Source organism: Mauremys reevesii, linkage group 7, assembly GCF_016161935.1.
Source record: "Mauremys reevesii isolate NIE-2019 linkage group 7, ASM1616193v1, whole genome shotgun sequence".
NCBI lineage: Eukaryota > Metazoa > Chordata > Testudines > Geoemydidae > Mauremys > Mauremys reevesii.
In genome coordinates this window covers 52,933,596-52,953,767 of record NC_052629.1, presented here as the reverse complement: position 1 = coordinate 52,953,767, position 20,172 = coordinate 52,933,596, and the positions used below count along the sequence as shown (strand labels likewise).

The following is a 20,172-nucleotide window of genomic DNA, read 5'->3' as shown; positions in this document are numbered from 1 at the left end:
GTGAGGAGGATATGGAATTTGGGGAAGAGGGCGGTCTCTGCTCCTGCTGCCTTTCCTGCACCTCAACAATATGCTGGAGAATATCAGTTTGATCCTCCAGTAGCCTGAGCATTGCTTCCTGCCTCCTCTCATCATGCTGATGCCACCTATCATCTTGATCCCGCCACCTGTCCTCATGTTCATTTTGTGCTTTCCTGCATTCTGACAGTGTTTGCCTCCATGCATTCTGCTGGGCTCTTTCAGTATGGGAGGACTGCATGAGCTCAGAACATTTCATTGTGAGTGCGTTTTTTTTGCCTTCTAATCTTTGCTAGCCTCTGGGACGGAGATGATACGGGGAGTGTTGAAACATTTGCAGCTGTAGGAGGAAAAAAAGGATGAGTAGTATTTAAAAACCACATTTTAGAGAACAATAGGTAGACTCTTTCATGGTGAACCAAGCTGTTAACATTACATAGCATGTTGAGGGCCTGCCAGTTTGGTGTGAGAGATTACACACGCAGGGCCAGCGGGCAACAGAATTTGGCTTGCAGGCAGACATGGTAAGCCACAGTCTTTTGGCTTCTTTAACCTTCATAATATGTGGGAATACTAAGCACCCGTTGGGTTGGCCATTTAAAATGGGTTGGCCATTTAAAAGGAGGGGCGGCAGTTTTCAGGTTAGCGTGCAGCACAAACCCAACTAACCCCCCCCTACCCAATTCTCTGGGATGATCACTTCCCTCCATCCCCCCACTGCATGTCTAACAGTGGGGATGATTTCTGTTCAGCCACAGGCAAACAGCCCAGCAGGAACGCCCACCTCTGAATGTCCCCTTAATGAAATTTCCCTATTTCAACCAGGTGATCATGAATGATATCAATCTCCTGAGGGTAACACAGAGAGATAAAGAATGGATGTTGCTTGAATGCCAGCAAACACCGGGACCATACGCTGCCATGATTTGTTATGCAGTGATTCCAGACTATGTGCTACTGGCCTGGCGTGGTAAAGTGTCCTATCATGGAGAACGGAATAAGGCCGCCCTCCCCAGAAACCTTTTACAAAGGCTTTGGAGTACAGGAGAGCTTCATTAAGATGTCCCTGGAGAATTTCTGCTCCATCCCCATACACGTTAATGGACTTTTCCAGCAGCTGTACTGGGTGCGAATGCATCCCAAGTCTTCAGGGCAAATTAATCATTAAACACCTTGCTTTTAAACCATGTATTATATTTACAAAGGTACACTCACCAGAGGTCCCTTCTCCACCTTCAAGGTCCGGGAGCACGCCTTGGGTGGGTTGGGAGGGTACTGGCTTCAGGGTGATAAACAGTTCCTGTCTGTCGGGGAAAACAGCGCACAGCAAGCAAGTGGAGAAACTATCTTCCTTGTCCCCAAAATCTGCATCCCTGTTGCGTGAGAATCCATTGGTGGAGTCCACGCACAGGGGTGGGGTAGTTGTAGAGGCACCCCCTAGAATTGCATGCAGCTCAGTGTAGAAGTGACATGTCTGCGGCCCTGCCCCGGACCTTCCGTTTGCTTCTTTGGTAGGCTTGTCTGAGCTCCTTAACTTTCACGCGGCACTGTGGTGAGTCCCTATTGTGGCCTCTCTCCATCGTGCCCTTGGAGACTTTGTCAAATGTTTTGGCATTTCGTATTTTGGAATGGAGTTCAACTAGCATGGATTCCTCTCCCTATACAGCTATCAGATTCAGTACCTCCTCTTCGGTCCATGCTGGAGCTCTTTTGTGATTCTGGCTGGTTACCTGTGCTGATGAGCTCTGCATAGTCACCTGTGCTGATCAGCTCACCACGCTGGCCAAACAGGAAATGAAATTCAAAAGTTTGCGGGACTTTTCCTGTCTACCTGGCCAGTGCATCTGAGTTGTGAGTGATGTCCAGAGCGGTCACAATAGAGAACTCTGGGATAGCTCCCGGAGGCCAATACCATCGAATTGCGTCCACACTACCCCAAATTTGACCTAGCAAGCTCGATTTCATCGCTAATCCCCTTGTCGGGGAGGAGTACAGAAATTGATTTTAAGAGCCCTTTAAGTTGACAAAAATGGCTTTGTCATGTGGACGGGTGCAGGGTTAAATCGATCTAACGCTGCTAAATTTGATCTAAACTCGTAGTATAGACCAGGGCTATGTGAACTTAAACCAAAAGGATTTCTCTCACCATATGTTCACAGCAGTTTGGCAGGATTCCTTCTGTCAGGACAACTCCTGTTCAGTGATGCTTCCTTTGTCTTTCCAACGTTGTTGATGCCATGAGTAGAGATGAGGGAAGAGAAGTGCTAGGGGGCCTCTATTCCTTATTTTTATATCTTTTCCTCATCTTTGAGAACCATCTCAAGCTGGGGTTCAGGCAACATCAAGTCTGTTCCTTTGTCAAGATGTAAATTTTTTTTGCTCACATCTTTCTTCCTGCCAAAGAATCACCACTTAACTAGCTGATAATTTACTTTATGATGTTGACACCTGGCTGAGGTATTAGCTAGCCTTTTGTCTCTGGGGAACTGGTCTGAAACTGTTTCCCCAGATGTGGAACATGCCTTATACAGTAGAATTTCATAACTTTACATATGTTGGTACACATTTTGCAATGACAATAATGATCAGAAAATTATGAGTTTTCACATGATACCTCACAAGGCATACTTTGTACAAGATTTATCATACCTTTTGTAAAAAAGGATGAACATGAGGGTACAGACTGTCACATGGACAAAGTAGCAACCTTGTGAAATTGGAGGAAAAACATAAGCTTGTAAGGTTGACCACAGTAGAAACACAGCAAAATACAGTGTTTACAAAATCTCAAAAGAACCCTTCATTAGAGATTTTTTTTTCAAACTCCCAGCAGGATATTGCAAAGAATAGAGAGAGAACCCCCAAATTCACAGCACCTCCTTGCACATCAGTTTTGTTTCACAACTTGCCAGCTAAGTGGAAGAGACCAGCCCAGTCTGTTTGTTCTTCTGAACTAGCAGAGTTGAGAGTCTTTCCAATTTCCTTGTTAGATAAACCCATTTTCAACACAATTGAGGGGGAGAAAGAGATGCAAAAAATCCTGCTGCCCTACATTGGACATTCCAACTAAGAAGGCAGCGAGGAGGGAAAATGAGTGGCTGTAGCACTCTTCTCACCCAAGCATAAGGATTCACTCCATTTACTAATAAATAATAGTAATGCTTTTCTTTAAAACTGCAAAGTATGTAAACATTCATGAATAAAGCCTCAGCTCTAAACACTTTATTGGGGGCAGATAAGTGTGATTAACCCAATTTTATACATAGAGAAACAGATACAGAAAGATTAAATACAAAATACCCAAAGTAGCATTGTAAGTTAGAAGTAGAAATGTACAGGAAAAGAATGCAAAATATTTATTCCCTGTCCCCGTCTCTAACCTCTGGACCACACTTCCTTCCCTCTCATTAAAATAAGTTGCAATCTGACATTTCCATGAGAAATTTCCATTGTAAGCTTTGAAGACTTCTCTGCTGAGACCTGCTCAGTGAGAAAACTATAAGTAGATACCCTTTTTGATTACAGAGTTTGGCATGCTCGATTCACAGTGGATGTTGGATTTTTGCCTTTCCACCTTGAATTTAAAGTTTTCCATTTAAGTTGAACATAAAATCAAACTCTCCCTCATTCTTGACCCGGATCTGCAGAAGGTCAAGTAATTATGAATGAAAATGCCATTTTGTTTATACAACTTCTGTTTCATGACAGAGATGAAGTTAAGAAACTCTTACTCCTGGCATCTTATTAATACTGTTCCTCTGTAAAGTTCCTCAGGCAACTGTGGAAATAATGACTTAAAACTTCAACAGGATAATTACTTACAATGTAGGCATTTCTAAGATAGAGTTAGCACAGGATTTGAAAATACAATTTGTTCAGGGCCCTTTTTTTTTTTTTTTTAAGAAAAAATGTGAAACATATACAATTACCCTAATTTATTTCAATGACATTTTTGCTTAAACTCAATCAATTCCTAGTACAATAAGGAAAATTGTGTCATTTAATTACAGAATGCAGCCTTCCAAAGCAGTTTTCTCACCATTTAATTTTGGAAATGTAAGTCTCAAATCTTTCCCTGAACAGTATTAGCAGAAGCAGCAAAGAGTCCTGTGGCACCTTATAGACTAACAGACGTATTGGAGCATGAGCTTTCGTGGGTGAATACCCACTTCGTCAGATAAATCCGATGTATTCACCCACGAAAGCTCATGCTCCAATACGTCTGTTAGTCTATAAGGTGCCACAGGACTCTTTGCTGCTTTTACAGATCCAGACTAACACGGCTACCCCTCTGATACTTGAGTATTAGCAGAATTAGAATTGGTCAAACTGGGATTTATAGTAAATTTGTATTTGTATCTAGGATGTCAGGATGTCCTGATGATTCAAATAAATTTATTGTATTTCTGGTTCAAAGTGCAGTTTTAACCTGAAAAGAAACTATGTGAAAATAACACAATTTTACTCAACAGATTAGAATCTGGCCAGCTGACTCCAGAGGAAAAAAAAAGTTTATGCTGCTTTTTACTCTTACTAGCCCTACAGAGCCAATACAGGTAAGAGGGAACAATCTGATTTCTCATCTAGTTAGTATATCAGTAGAATTGTTTTCTTACACCTCTGCAAAGCTATTAAAGACAGTGAGAGCGAGACAGATGTCACTAAGGGCCTAATTCAGCCTGAGGAATGTTTATTACAGGTGAAAACATTCAGGGTAAAAGAACTCTGTTTCAGTAACAGCCTGTGCCACTCAAGTAAGGCCAAGCAAACAAAGCAGCCCTAATAAGGGCACCATGGAGGAATCCTAGTATGGATTAAAGTAGACATAGTTGGCACAGAGACTCCTCTCACTTGTGGTGGGGGCCAAACCCTCCCCCACTAGTTTCAGGAGTAGGGAAGCATTAAGATGGCTTTCAACTACTAACTGCCCCCATGGGTCCTAAAATGAGCATCTCCAGGTCAGAGCTCAGGCTTGTGTTTGTAGATGTAACAATGAGAAAAAGGCCATATTTTTTAACTGTAAACTGAGCCATTTTGATTCAAGAACTGATAATGCCACGGTAGAGTAGAAATATGCCTGTTAATCTCAAGAGTGCTCATACAAACACTTCAAGAGGCCTACAAAGGAGGCCACTATATGTTGGATATAAACTTTGCTGTATTGTTCTTTGACATTAAGACCACCTTGTGGAGAAGGGATAGCTTAGCAAATGGGCAACAATGCAAAAAAAAGCTTGTCTAAAGTGTATCCCCACTAATAGGGTGGTCTGCCCCTTTAAGGGCTAGGAGCCCAATCCTCCCATTCAGTGACAGACTCCCTTTAAGAACAGGTATTTGGGCCTTCTAGAGGGGATTATAAAACCCATCCAGGAAGGGATTGGGTGATTTCTATAAAGAGCTGAAAGAACTCAGTTAAAGGGGGAGCTGTGGGAAGCATCCTGTGATAGGCAAACTGTGGAGCAGTGGGGTGAGATGTAGGAGGAAAGGCCTTTAAGCCCATGCTGCTGATTTTAGTCAGGGAAATACCTTTGTTTGTGTTACTTTTTGAGTTTTGTGTTTGAAGAATAAACTGTGCCTTGAAAGAAAGGTCTGAATAGACTTTGGGCTTTGAATTTAATCCTTCCTGGAGTGGAGACAGACCAGCAACACATCAACTTAATTCTGAAAGACCTGAATGTTAGCTAATAAAGGAGAGGGTTTTCTGGAAATAAACCAAAAGATGGAAGACAGATGAGAGAAATCTAAACACACATACACAGAGAATACAGCTACAGTATATTCCCATGCTAAAATCTAGACATATTGATGGTGTCACTCTGGTTCATAACTCTATACTCACTTCATTACAGCAACACATGAAAACCTTTTTATTGTATTACTAATAATTTGACAAACTTTAAAAAAAAGACAAGAAATCTAAATTTTCCAGGCCCAGGAAAGGAGTGGAAAAGAAAGGTGAGGAAGTATGTGGAACCTATGGAGAAGATTCAAGCTTTCTCTTTTCCGCTTCTTTGGCATGGCCCTGGCTTGGAGATAACGATTCTGGGTGGACAACTGTCGCTGGATGGCCAGATGCTCCTTCTCCTATACAAGGACACAACCTTGATTTGGAGGTGGTTTCAATTTCTCACCCCTAATTCTGATGTAAAACAGTTGTTCCTTGTGTGAATTAGAATTCCTGGTGGCCTTAAAGGTTAATGGATAGCAAGTATCAGACTTTTAGGGTATGTCCACACCTTTGCTTGGAAGTGTAATTCCCAGCTCCAGTAGACATACACACATTAACTCTGCTCAAGCTACTGTGCTAAAACAGGCAATCCGGCCACAGCAACACAAGCAGCAGCTCAGCTAGCAGCCTGAGTACAATCCTGCCCAGATCTTTGGGTATTTACTTAAGCACTTAGCCTGAGCCACTGTCTGTGCTGCTGTGAGCACACTGCTCTTTTTAGCATGCTAGTTCCAGGAGAGCTACTGCATATATGTCTACCCAAGCTGGGAATTACACCCCCCAGCTGTTGTGTAGACATACCCTTAGACAAAATTTTCCCTGCTACATTCAGGCAAGACATAAAAAAGGTAACACTTTAAGGAAATATTAAGAGAAAGTGATTAGTTATAACACCCTACCTAGTTATAGTTATATATTAGCAGTGCCGAGCTAATGATTCCCACCCCGTTTGTCTATTTTAAATATAGTGGAAAATGGCAGTATCTCAGATGCTGCTGTGTGCTGACTCTTGGGAAATGAGCACTTTTTGACAATTACGTTACCTCTCTCTATTTCATGGTCTCCAGCCAATGAAGGGGGCATTTTTGTCTGTCAGTGCAGGATGCCATTTTTGGTGATCCTTTGGTAAGTGGCACAATGCTAAAAAGTTGCAAACAGTAGATGGCATCTCTTCAGTAGTAGCGTTTTTAGTTCATTAGACAGGGCCTCCTGCTGGGAAGCAAACTGAGAACAAGATAGAGAAATTCACCACTGATAATACAAATAAATCAACAAAGTGGCTATGTGGACATCTACAGGTGAAGTGTACAGGTGAAGCACTACAGGTGAAGTGTACAGGCTTCAGAAGATGCCACCTGTGGTAGAAGGGTGCCACACACTGTAGTGCCTCAGTCACCTTTGTCATTCAGGCTCTTCTTTTCTATCTTTGTGCGTAGTTATGGGAGCCCTCCCTTGTGGTTCCACTGCTCTAAAAACTCAATTGTTCGAATGGTGAGCCTGAAAGGAGACAAATCACTAGATAACAAATCTCCTATTTTACAGTCCAGTTTTCCCTTTCATTTGTTCCATCCATGGTAGGGACAATACTGGGGCAGGAGTTTTGTAGTTTTGTAGATTAGACCAGCTTCATCATTCTTTTTTCATAAACTGTTTTTGAAATTAAATCCTTTGGTAGGTAGGACAGGTGGGATTTCTAAAACACATAGTAAGATTTAGAGATTATAGACAACTTTAAAGAGAGCCAGGTAGTAAATTCAGGTCAGCAAAAGATACTACAATGAAATGGTTATTGTATATAGGAACCACTGCCCTCTACTAGATGGAATTACAACTCATCAGCTGTAGACCATATACCTAGTACTGCTAACCACTTGTGGCAATTCTTGTTTAGCTTTTGGAATAGATTTATCCCCACTGACAGCAAGCAGCCACAGATGTTAATGATCGTTGTGTGTCCAAGGGCCTGTCACAATACCGTATCAAGTATGCTTAGAATATACTGTGGCTTCCTTTAACTGTGTACCCAGTGTCACTTATCAGAACCACATAGTTTTGTATCTCCAGCTGACAGCTGAGTTAACCAGGAACTGATGTCTTACTGTAATAGAGTTATCAATGAGACACCTCCTACATAGCTTCCAGGTCACACTCACTTAATCAATGATAAACGAGTATGAAATACCTTTAATCACAAAACAAGACCATGTAAAAACATGCCAGATAGTATCAGGTGGAAAATGCTGTAATAAACATTTTTGAAACATTTTACTAGAGATATTCATAGCAAGTATTAGAGCTTGCCTGTTTTGGGGTGATAAAAACATTAAGCTGGGAAACATGAAAGTGTTTATTGCAGCTTGTTGGTATCCCAACATCTACAGAACTCCATTCCAAAGCCTAAGCAAAGCTCTGTGAAATGGAAAAACACTTGGAGCGTAAACGTTGGCAGTTGTGAAATCTGTTTGCCTGAGGTTCCTATGAATAATGACAGATACATTGACTGGGAAACTGGAGGCTTGCATTCAAGCAAGAGTCAAAACCTGATTAAATCCATAGGAAAGAAGCTCTGCAACTCAGGTTAGTCCCCAGTGTTATTTCCATAAATTCCTTTCTCTGAATCTTAATTTCTATTAAGAATTAGCTGACCTTACTTCCCACAGCTGCTGCCCCAGGGTACCATAGCATTACACCACTCTGTGCCAGGGCGTGGTGGCTACTTTAGGTCTCAAGATGTTGCAGGAGCAGAGTGGAAGAGTTCCTTCTCTCATTCGTACATGCCCTTCTGAATTTACAGCATATTTCTCCCAGCTAGTCATGGACTGTCTAGGGCCCATGGGGCTGCAGCAGCTATCAATCTAGTAATCCATTCTGCTTTTTAGTTGGATGGCCAACCCCAATCAGCTCCAGGTGATCTCCCCATGTATGCTGCAGTTAGAAAGCTGGAGTAAATGATATTTGACATTCGCAAGCAATAATATGCTTTAGTGGCCATCTGCAGAAAAAATAAGTGTCCAAAGAAAACAAGAATGATAAACTGAGACCACAGTATGGGGGAATTGATACAAGTGGTAACTGGTGAGAGAAGGTGGAGGGCTCTCAATTGGGCATCCTGCATGGTTATGAATAGGCTCTTTTTAAAAATAGCAGTGCATCCAAAGAAAAATACAAAAGTTTTCAGCTACCAGTGGATTTTCCATGTTAGTGTTTGCCACTGCACTGCAGGTTAGCTGTGTCATCATGCAAATAGTGCTACCATCGGAGACAGCAGATGTTTCCTTTAATAAAAGTATGATGAATGAAAGGGTGAATTTCTTTGAGTTACATTTGATACACATGGCTGCCGGCTATGGCATTTACTTTTTTAAAAAGGTCATAAATAAACAAGGAAGTAGGGGGCAATTCTAGAGAGGAGCAACCACTGATAGCATCCTGACTATGTAGGAGCTGCACTGAGGGGCAGCCACTTCAACCTGCCTTTGATGTTATCTGGTTTTAAAAGATCAACTCTGCATGAATATTTACACATGCAAAATAGGAATCCAAGTTCATATGTGACAGGCTGAAGACAAGCTACAGCAAAATATTTTACCATTCAATTAAAAGGCAAATTGTCATTCACTTTCAGCAAGCTTAATCTTTGGTCCCTCATCACCTACATAAGCAAACACTTTTTCAGATGCTGTGATTTGCTGGCTACTTCCTGCTTTAATTTGGAATCACATTCCTATTTCTGCCCATAGCACTTCTTAAAAGCAAGGAATAAAAACTAAGATTCCATTGCTACATCTATAAGGAAATAACCTCCCTATATGTACTGGACCTCATTCCAGACTGATTCATTGGGGTAAGACACAGATGAACAGCTACATGTAATAGTAATACATTTGGGCTTGATTGATGCAGATCTTAAAACAAGTTCTAGATAGACAGACAAGATCTGCAGGGATGGTTGTTGCCTGCTAGATTAGAGTCTAAACCATTTTATATCAAACACTGAGCCTTGATGAGAATATATATACTTCTCTACTGAAGAAAATTGATTTTAAAATTCATTTAAAAGATGACTTTACAATAACCATATAGTTCTCACAGCTTTCATCTAGTGGGAATCTCAAAGTGCTTTTACAAATTCATTGGGCAAACATAGGACACACAGCATTTGCTATTTACATTTTTTCAGTTTTTTTAAATTAATGCTACTGTAGTATTTCCTACACTCGTTTTAAAGCAATGTTGTGAATACCATAATACTGTTAATTGCTTGCCAATAGAAATTAAAGAATTTAATACCCAACTGTATGTGCACTTGCACACTAACACACACTATTTATTCAGTTAGACGCCTATACAAAAATCACTTAGCTCATCCTTGAAATGTATAGTAATCATCTTTTTAAAAAATGCAGCAATTGTTCAACACTGCTTAGCAACAGTACACAACAGGCAAAGAAGGTTTAGCTGGACTACTCTTTGCTACAATTTAATTTAAGTATGTTACACTACCTGGTAAATAGTTCTACATAGCCAATATTATACAATGTAAACATACTGGAAACCTCAATCCATCTCAGATTTACCTAACATGATACATCAAGATCATAAATAATGAAGAGGACAAAGTTCTGATCATCAGATTTTTTTTTTAATATTTTATTCCTACAAAAATCATGTAAACATTAGCATCCAGAAAAATCAAAATATGATGCATCAACTGCAAATTTAAGAATGTGTCAAGAATATTTCAGCAATCTGTAAATTAATATATTCAGCTATTGGTACACATAACTGGATAAAAGCACCTCCTGACTGAGGAATTTAGGTGTAAGAGCTGTAAAGTGAACAGAGGCACTCCGTCCCCCTAACCGGATTATACAACCACACTCCAATCTAATAGACTGCCCACCATTGTTACATACTGATCATTCTGTTTTGCAGCTAAAACACAGTATAAAACAATTGTTGGGGTAGGAAGTTTAATACTTCTGTTTATTTGAAAACATGTAGCAAACACCCTATAAGAATGAAGAGAATAGAGCATTCCACAAACAGGTTTCTAGAAGAGAACAATTCTAGCTTCCCTGACTGCAACATTAGTCCATCAGCACTCTCCATTTCTCAATATTTTGAATTCAGCACCAGAAGGGCCTCTGACTAGATAGCTTGCTCCAGGAAGTATGGACAATACTGATTGGGAAGGAAAGAAATTAAGATGTAGAGTGAATATTACACTGACCTAAAATTATCCTTTTGGCTTTGATGGAACATCCTGGACAGTTTAGTTTTCTCTCAGATTAGAAAGATCCTGGGAATATAATGCTCTTAATAACTTCTTAACCGTGTGCTATGTTACTTCAAATCGGTACAAGTAAATATAATCTTTATGCTGCACTCAACATTACATTGAAGGGGAATACTGTGAGGGCACTTGCAAAGACCAAGTACGTAAGGATACAGGAGATATTACTTCAAATTTTTCAGATGACTATATATAAATTAAATGAATTCTGTATGGACATGTGAAAAAGCAGACAATAGTTTATTAACTATATTTAAAAAAAATATGGAGGAACATACATTAAAGAACTGAGCTTGAATAGGTTTGCTCTCTCTGCTCCACAATTACTTAATTCTCCAGGCTTTTAAGGAAAAAAAATCATCATAGATGTGATCAAATGGATTGTCCTGGAAACATCTTATTCTCTGAATTGAATACACAGTCAGAAAATGAACTTGAGAAAATCATCCGATAGTTACAAATATTCTCCATTTTCATGGCTGAAGTAGGCTTTCTTGTAATGACAAGACATTCATTTGGTAGCGTTTGTTCTACAAAACTGATTCTCCCACCCCCCCCCCCCCAAGATGAACACAATGCTTGTTTTCATTAAGACTTATTTATTTTAAAAAGTGGGAAGTTATGCCCAACTACAGAACTTGCTGCTATATTTTCTTTCAGTTGTTTAGGCCAAATCCTGTTTACCTTTGCTGTAAGTAGTAATGTGAACATGATTTGACATTTAGCTTCAATTTTCTGTACACATGTATGATCAGGCTGTCTTTATTATCAGCAATGCATCTGAAGTCAAATCCCAAAACATGATCCTTAGAACAAAATGCATGGAATAAGAGTTCACTATGAGCATTAACATTTTATAGTCAGAATCTGAGCAATTCCCGGAAGAGACACATTTCCTTTAGCTCTAAAGCCACAGGTATAAACAAAATAAAGGTGCTGAAATGCAATTCCAAGTCTCTTTATCAAGATTTCTTTTTCAATTTGCTCTTCAATGGATTTGGATGGACAGAAAGTACAACAGTTGGGAACTGCAGGGTTAAATCACCTGTGCCATAATGTATTAAATTACAAGGAATGCTGATGTTTCCTCATTGAACCATTAGCATAACTGTGAAGATGTTTTTACAGAGCCTCTGCACTAATCTTTTTTCAAGTCCCAAATTCCCCACTAGTTCAGCTCCAACAGTATGAGGAGCAGCAGGAGCTTTAATGTAGGCTGGACTCTGAATGCGCACCAGTATTTAAGCACCATGTTGTCTAAGCCCACTCTGAGGAGATCTACCAGACATCATGCTGAAAATGTTGGTGGCCAACAGTGCTTTATCTACTCTACAGCTTTCAGTATTACTACCACCTGTGGAGCTTAATTGGTAGCAGCAGCTACAATAATGAGATTGGACAAAAAAAGCCTAATGGAGAGAAGGCCATACTTTCCAACTTGGGACTAAATTGCAGACTGCTTACCAGAGGCAAAACTTCCACTGAAATCAATAGAGTTTGGCCAGTATACATTCCTGGGATGTTATGCTACAGTTATGTTCCTAAAGCCTTGAAACTCATTTGTACATTTCTTTAATGTACAGCAGCAGTATTCATTTTGGACTCATGAAGATGGTAATAGCACAGTTTCTACACTACTTCTTACAACATACCTCCACTCTGTTATCTCTTCCATATTTCAAAAGGTGCGCGCCCCCCCCCCCCCAAATAGTTGCTGTTTTTATTTAATTTATTTATTTATTTTTGGTAGGATGGAAAGATTTGCCCACTGATGCCTAAGTAATTATCATATCCTTGTTTCATTTCTATTGTGTGCATATTTATACACACCTATGTTTATATATCTGTATATATTCTAGGTAGGGGATCATTGAGATGCTGTTGTAAATGTAACAAATAGCTGAATTCCAGCAATATTACAAATTACTGCAGCAAAACTTGAGTAATTTTAGATACATCATCATGTTTAAGAACTTGTTCACTGTTTTATATAATACTTGGGTTCTACTATAGATTTTTAAGAATGTAAGTAAACGATCTGAAATTGTTCTCTCTGCTTCCTCTAGTTTTAATATTGTTTCTCTTTTTTCCTTATAACTCAGCCCCTCTTTTCCCTTCCCAGTCTAACTTCCTGTTATTCTGCTCTCCTCGAGTGCCAATACCAGAAGAGTAGTTGTGGGTGCTGCTTTAATTTTTGCTTCCCCATAATTCTTGCAGTTTTTAAACTTTTACTTTTTATTTAAAACATTTAAAATTGTGAAGTTTTTAAAGCTGCAGAAATTAAGAAGTGAAAATTAAAGGCAAAAAGTACCATGGCAGTTTCAGGGATGGACTGGAACTGTTAGAATTTCCAATAAAATGGATAATTACAGGCTTTCCTAACATCATGCCCATGAGTTACATGGCTGTGGGTTTACTAGTAATCACTTTATGTTGGAAATTGGTATATTTTAATAGGTTTTCTTAAAGAGAGTTTTCACATAAAAACTGGTATTTGTTGGTTCCAAAGGGTAAATAGACCAAAATCTGCCAATGAACAAGAAGACATGCAAATAGGATTTACAAAACAACCCTTTATATATGTGGATGAATGGGGTTTACATTGTATAAACAGAAAATCTCACCTCAAAGTTTGGTTTTAGGTTAGGAGAGTTTATAGGATTACAAATGCAGTATTATATACATTGATATTAAGTTAAGCCGGTCCATATTTTACACCCAGCAATTCAATCCTCATAAATTTTTATTTTAGTCATCAAAGCACAATCCTTTCTCATCTTCATCGGTGGAATCTGCATAGGATTCAAGGGTATTATATATGAAAGGGTAAAGCTTCACATCTGGTCCTGGAGTAGAACAGCTTCTGCATTCTTCATTATAATATCTGAACAACAGCCTGTAAACATCCCCTTGAAAATGAAAAGAAATAAAACCAATGCACATTTCTAAAATTACTGCCTCATACTATAAGTATGTCTATATTCACACCCAACACCTGTGTACTGGGTACAGGCCAGAGGAGCTGCATTTACATGGATTTCAATGGCAAGGAACATTGTTTAGGGCAGGGGTCTCAAACACGTGGCCCGCAGGGCTATTTCCTGCGGCCTGCACCCACCCCCCTGGCCTACTTCCAGGTGAGGGGTGGGCAAACTACAGCTGCAGGATTGTCCCCCTCAGGCCCTGTGCCGCTCCCTGAAGCGGCTGGCATCACGTCCCTGCGGCGGGGGTGGGGGAAAGCAGAGGGCTCTGTCCGTGTGTTCCCCAGGCTTCCAGGCACCGCCACCTCCCCTCCCCCCCACAGCTCCCATTGGCCGGGAACAGGGAACCGCGGCCAGTGAGAGCTGCGGGGGAGGTACCTGGAGGCGCGGCAAGCAGCATGCGGAGCCCTGCGTCCCCCCCTCCCCCAGGGGCAGCAGGGACATGGTTCCAGCAGCTTCCTGGAGTGGGGCCGGGGCCGGGGCCGGCAGCCCCGGTGTGCGCTGCTGCCACCCTGGAGCCCAAAGCCCTCCTGTACCCCGCCCCCCAACTCCCTGCCCTGAGCCCCCTGCCTGCACCCCAACCCCCTGCCCTGAGCCCCCTGCTGCATCCCACACCCCTTCTGTACCCCAATCCCCTGCCCTGAGCCCCCTGCCTGCACCCCAGCTCCCTGCCCTGAGCCCCCTGCCTGCACCTCAACCCCCCTGCTGCACCCCAACCCCATGCCCTGAGCCCCCTGCCGCATCCCATACCCCTCCTGCACCTAAACTCCCTGCCCTGAGCCCCCGCCACACCCCTCATGCACCCTCTGGGGGCAGGGAGGGGGTGCAGTTGGGGTGGGGACTTTAGGAAAGGGGTTGGAATGGGGGCAGGGAAGGGGTGGGAAGAGGCGGGGCCTCATGGAAGAGGTGGAGTGGGGGCAGGGCCGGACGCAGGGTCAGTGATGCGGCCCTCTGGCAAATGAACTAGCCCTCATGTGGCCCTCGTGGCCATTTGAGTTTGAGACCTCTGGTTTAGGGGAAGTGAAGGGGCAGCAGCTCTTATTTCAGTGTTAGGCTGGAAGTGCAGACCAAGAGGGACTGTGCCATAACCTGTGGTTTGCGAGCTAGGTTTGGGGCCTCCTCAACTTCTCAGTTCCTTGCACGAAATCCATTGCTTGCACCACTCCTTGCACAAAATTACCTGAGCTCTGAGCAAGGAGTGGTGAATTTCACAGTAACTGTATGTATATACACTTTATAAATTTAAACAAAACTGTTACCGAATGGATTATTTTTTGAAGTGATTTGGAAAGACCTAAATTTAGAGTTCTGTTTCCCACAAAGAAGTTAGAGACACTACTATCAGCAGGGCAATGAATGTAGCTTCTCGTGTACTGCCATTGAGTCCCAATGATGTCAAATCTGGCTATTTAGCTGTATCAGGGCTTCTGGGATAGGGCTCATAATACCATACCAGAACAGTACGAGGAACAAAAATGTGGGCCCTATTTTTTTTTTTTAAAGACAGAAAAGCATTTCAAATTCTATTTAGAGCTCTGGCAGGCCATCAGCTACCATAAACTAACTTCTATGATGGCACATGTTTATTATCTACCACTTTTTCAGGAATAGCTTCTCGCATAGACCTATAATGTTGAGGTTTCCTTTACTTAAATTCAGCACTTTTAAGATCCTGGTGTTTACATTTCTTACTGTTCAGCTTTCACAATGGAGATGGATTTATTCCTCTTTGTATTTCACAGGGAAGAGAGATTGTTTTACACTTACCGACAGTTTGGCCCTTCTCAGTGAGAAAGGTGTACATGTTGTAAATATCTCTCATCAGCTCAGCATCTCCAAAGGTAAAATAAACCACATCTCGCCCAGCCTCCGCAGCTGCAAGGATTTGTATTAAGGCTGCAGCACATAAATAAATAAATAAATAATTTAAAAAAAACCACCAGAGGTAAATATATTATAGAAGTAGAGTAATTTGTGGTCTAAATTTAAGGTTGGGAGCTTTCACCACTAATAATCACACCATATAGTATTCTTCATCTGAAGATCTTAAAGCCCACTTTTTGTAAAATTGCAAGCATAATTCCACTTAAAACAAAATACAACCAGAAACTGAAGCTCAGAGCAGGATTTTTCATATGGAAAATAAGAACATAAGAAAGGCCGTACCGGGTCAGACCAAAGGTCCATCTAGCCCAGTATCTGTCTACCGACAGTGGCCAATGCCAGGTGCCCCAGAGGGAGTGAATCTAACAGGCAATGATCAAGTGATCTCTCTCCTGCCATCCATCTCCATCCTCTGACGAACAGAGGCTAGGGACACCATTCTTACCCACTCTGGCTAATAGCCATTTATGGACTTAGCCACCATGAATTTATCCAGTCCCCTTTTAAACACTGTTATAGTCCTAGCCTTCACAACCTCCTCAGGTAAGGAGTTCCACAAGTTGACTGTGCGCTGAGTGAAGAAGAACTTCCCTTTTATTTGTTTTAAACCTGCTGCCTATTAATTTCATTTGGTGACCCCTAGTTCTTGTATTATGGGAATAAGTAAATAACTTTTCCTTATCCACTTTCTCAACATCACTCATGATTTTATACACCTCTATCATGTCCCCCCTTAGTCTTCTCTTTTCCAAGCTGAAGAGTCCTAGCCTCTTTAATCTTTCCTCGTATGGGACCCTCTTTAAACCCCTAATCATTTTAGTTGCCCTTTTCTGAACCTTTTCTAGTGCTAGAATATCTTTTTTGAGGTGAGGAGACCACATCTGTACACAGTATTCGAGATGTGGGCATACCATGGATTTATATAAGGGCAATAATATATTCTCAGTCTTATTCTCTATCCCCTTTTTAATGATTCCTAACATCCTGTTTGCTTTTTTGACCGCCTCTGCACACTGCGTGGACATCTTCAGAGAACTATCCACGATGACGCCAAGATCTTTTTCCTGACTTGTTGTAGCTAAATTAGCCCCCCAACGTACAACATACGTTGTATGTATAGTTGGGGTTATTTTTTCCAATGTGCATTACTTTACATTTATCCACATTAAATTTCATTTGCCATTTTGTTGCCCAATCACTTAGTTTTGTGAGATCTTTTTGAAGTTCTTCACAATCTGCTTTGGTCTTAACTATCTTGAGAAGTTTAGTATCATCTGCAAAGAAGTTTAGTATCATCTGCAAAGAATAGGGAGACTACTTCCTTCCGAAGAGTAAAATTATGTAAGTATTCATGTTAAGAAACCTTACTTAGCATGATAGGCACTTTACATATTATTTAATCACATGTTTAGTTCAATCAGCCTACAATGTTCCAAAGGATGGATCTCTATCAACTGCTGAATGTATGGAGGGTTACCATTATTTCTTATCTCTGGACATATACTTGTCTGAATGCTAATCTTTCCATTTACAATGTCCGTCAGCGATATTATCCACTCTATGCTCACCAGGTGGAAGGTAATGAAGAATTTTATTTTAAACAAAAATATGACATAGGGAATTATCCTTGCATTCACACCTGGCAGGGCAAAGCACACTAGTAAGGTATTCATTGTTCAGCTAGGAGGAAGAATCTTTCCCATTTTATTTAATACAGACAAATTTAACATATTATGCTTTTTAATCAAAGGGCACTTTTAAATCCATAACTAAATTTTTCATTACACTCATCACATACACGATCAATCTCAATTTGGGGATGATATTATAATTTAAATACTTAACCAACAGCCTATGGATTTGGAAACACTTCAGTAGTTCTGTTTTATAAAGGGCCTAATGAACTAACCTGCATAGGAGAACTGAATCTAATGAATCTTCACATTTAGGCCAAATGAACTATGCAACTTCACGTTGCACTAGGAGCATGAGAAGGTACTCTGTAAATTGCTTTCCACCCGAGTTTTTAATTTTAATTGCTAAAAATCTGTAAATTGGCACTCATGAAAACAAGGGATAAACAGCGGTGGCTTCAGTCAGATGTCCCACCATGCAAGCCTTCCCTTTCCCTTCTCTTACTTCTGCTAGGGCCTGATCCAATGTCCTTTGAAGCTAATGGAAAAAACCTCCCTTTAGTTTATCACTTTACTTTTTTGAACAGATTTTTTCAGGTTAGAGAACTTTTTATAAAAACACTGATCTGGGTAGTTGAGAAGTACCTTGTCTCTCATGTAATCACAAGTAACATACCCCATTTAAAATACATTTTCATAACACTATGAAGGTACTGAACATTTAGCATTTATTTTAGTTATCTGAGACCTTGCTCTTTCCTTTTAACTGGAACATACTGGAAAACTGGTTAAGTATTTTAAAACAATCAAGAAAGAATTCCTTTCTATCCAAGAAGCATCCCTTCAGATTATTCCCCTCAAACTAGCACAATGGAACCATGAATCCTAAGTGGAACCTTTCGGCAGTACTGCAATACAGGATTATGATTTTCTATTAGATTTTTCTAAAGAAAAAACTAAGGTGGCCTGGATAAAGTGTTCCAGTAGGAATCTACAGAATTAAGGGCAGATCTACTTCATGGAACTATAGAAACGAGTGTAGAGGCCAAACAGCTCTTGTGCGAAGAAATGTAGAGGACATGGGAACAATGCTGATGACTATAGTAAGTCAGAGATCCACAGGATAATTGTATGCATATCCTTAACCCTTTCCATTACATACAGTACATAAAATGAACAAAAGAAAATTAGAGAATGGAAGCATGCAAATCCTCTGTGAGAAAGAATCTTAGCATTATGTGCCACACAGTGCAGTTCAGAAAGATAAACAAAGCCTACTTCACAATATTAAAGCAGAATTTTTTGAAGGAGACAAAAAAGGGGCATTTCTATGAACAGTCAATTCTGTGGTGACTTTAAATCAGTTATAGCCCCTCCTCAGGCTGATCACATTTGATACAAAGTAGAAATTAATCCAAATCAAAACCTTGCCTCCAAGCACCCCAATCTTTGGGACGATTTAGATGTAGATCCAAATTTTGTAGCTCAGTTGTATCTCTAGCTGATAGACAGACAGATATTACCACATATGTGTACACAGCTAGATAAGCTCACCTTTTAAATATTCAAAATATCTATGCTCATAGTTTAAGATCATTGAAAAACGTCACAAACAAGCTGAAATCTACTTCAAAAAGTCTTATTTAGCCAACATAGCATTCCTCTATTTATAATCGGGATAATTTTCTTTCTTTATACTGCAGTTTGTTGCATTCTCAGGTTATTCACTGTGACCTTGATTCAGACTATATTTTCAGTACAATAGCTTTTCTTTAATGCGTGACACTCAATCATGCTGGAGTGTGATTAAGGCTTCTAGAACAAATGTACTATTTTGTTTTTAAAAAAATATAGAATAACCAAGTTGTCCTGAAACATCTGCAGAATCTCTTGGTAGAACATTTGGAGATGAAGATTATTTTGCCTTTTTTATCATCTGTGAAATTCATATCTCAAACAGAATGTAATAAGTAGTCTGAATTTGGCCAGGAATTACCACTTCAATTCTCATGAAGAGAATCATGGGATTTTAAATGACCAGAAGTTGGTCAAGTTCTTAGTTTTGCCCCATTTTTTATTAAAAAAGGCTGTTTTAACCCTTCAAGTATCATATCAGCACCGACTCAGGGGGAAAAAAAAGTCACATACTGAATCATAATACCTCTTGTGCATCACCTAGCTGTTCCCTAATTCTACCAACCAAGTACTGACACAGCCAAACCCTGGTTAGAGCCTCATCCAACTCTAACTGATGTCTTTCCACCAATTTCAGTGGATCAGCCCCAAAGTTTATGATATCTGATGGAAGCATAGCGTAAGATTAGAGCAGCGGTTCTTAAACCCTGGGGCAGGACACCAAGTGGGTCATGACTCCCTTTGAATGGGGTTGCCCGGGCTGGCTTAGACTTGCTGGGGCCCCCTGCCTGGGGCTAAAGCCCTTGAGCTTCAGCTTTGCCTCCCCTCTTCCCCAGAGTGGTGGGCTCAGGCTTTGCCCACCCCCTCAGGGCAGTGGGGCTTGGGCGGGCTCAGGTTGTGAGGGTGGTGAAGTAATTTTTGTTGTCAGAAGGAGGTCGCGGTACAATGAAGTTTGAGAACCCTGGGATTAGAGGATACATGTGTATATTCTGATCT

The 20,172-nt window shown here is 40.6% G+C and overlaps 1 protein-coding gene across 5 annotated transcripts in view; it reads right to left on the bottom strand.

Moving 5' to 3' along the window:
- Positions 1–13,595: 13,595 nt before the first annotated feature.
- PARG (poly(ADP-ribose) glycohydrolase) overlaps positions 13,596–20,172 on the bottom strand; it is a 122,227-nt gene continuing 115,650 nt past the window's right edge. For all 5 annotated transcript variants that reach the window (XM_039481688.1, XM_039481687.1, XM_039481686.1 and 2 more), the window contains exons 17-18: positions 15,791–15,919; positions 13,596–13,951 (exon numbers count right to left, since the gene is read on the bottom strand). In XM_039481688.1, the coding sequence (XP_039337622.1) occupies positions 13,791–13,951; positions 15,791–15,919 (290 nt within the window). In that variant the 3' untranslated portion in view covers positions 13,596–13,790. The remainder of the gene's footprint in view (positions 13,952–15,790; positions 15,920–20,172) is intronic.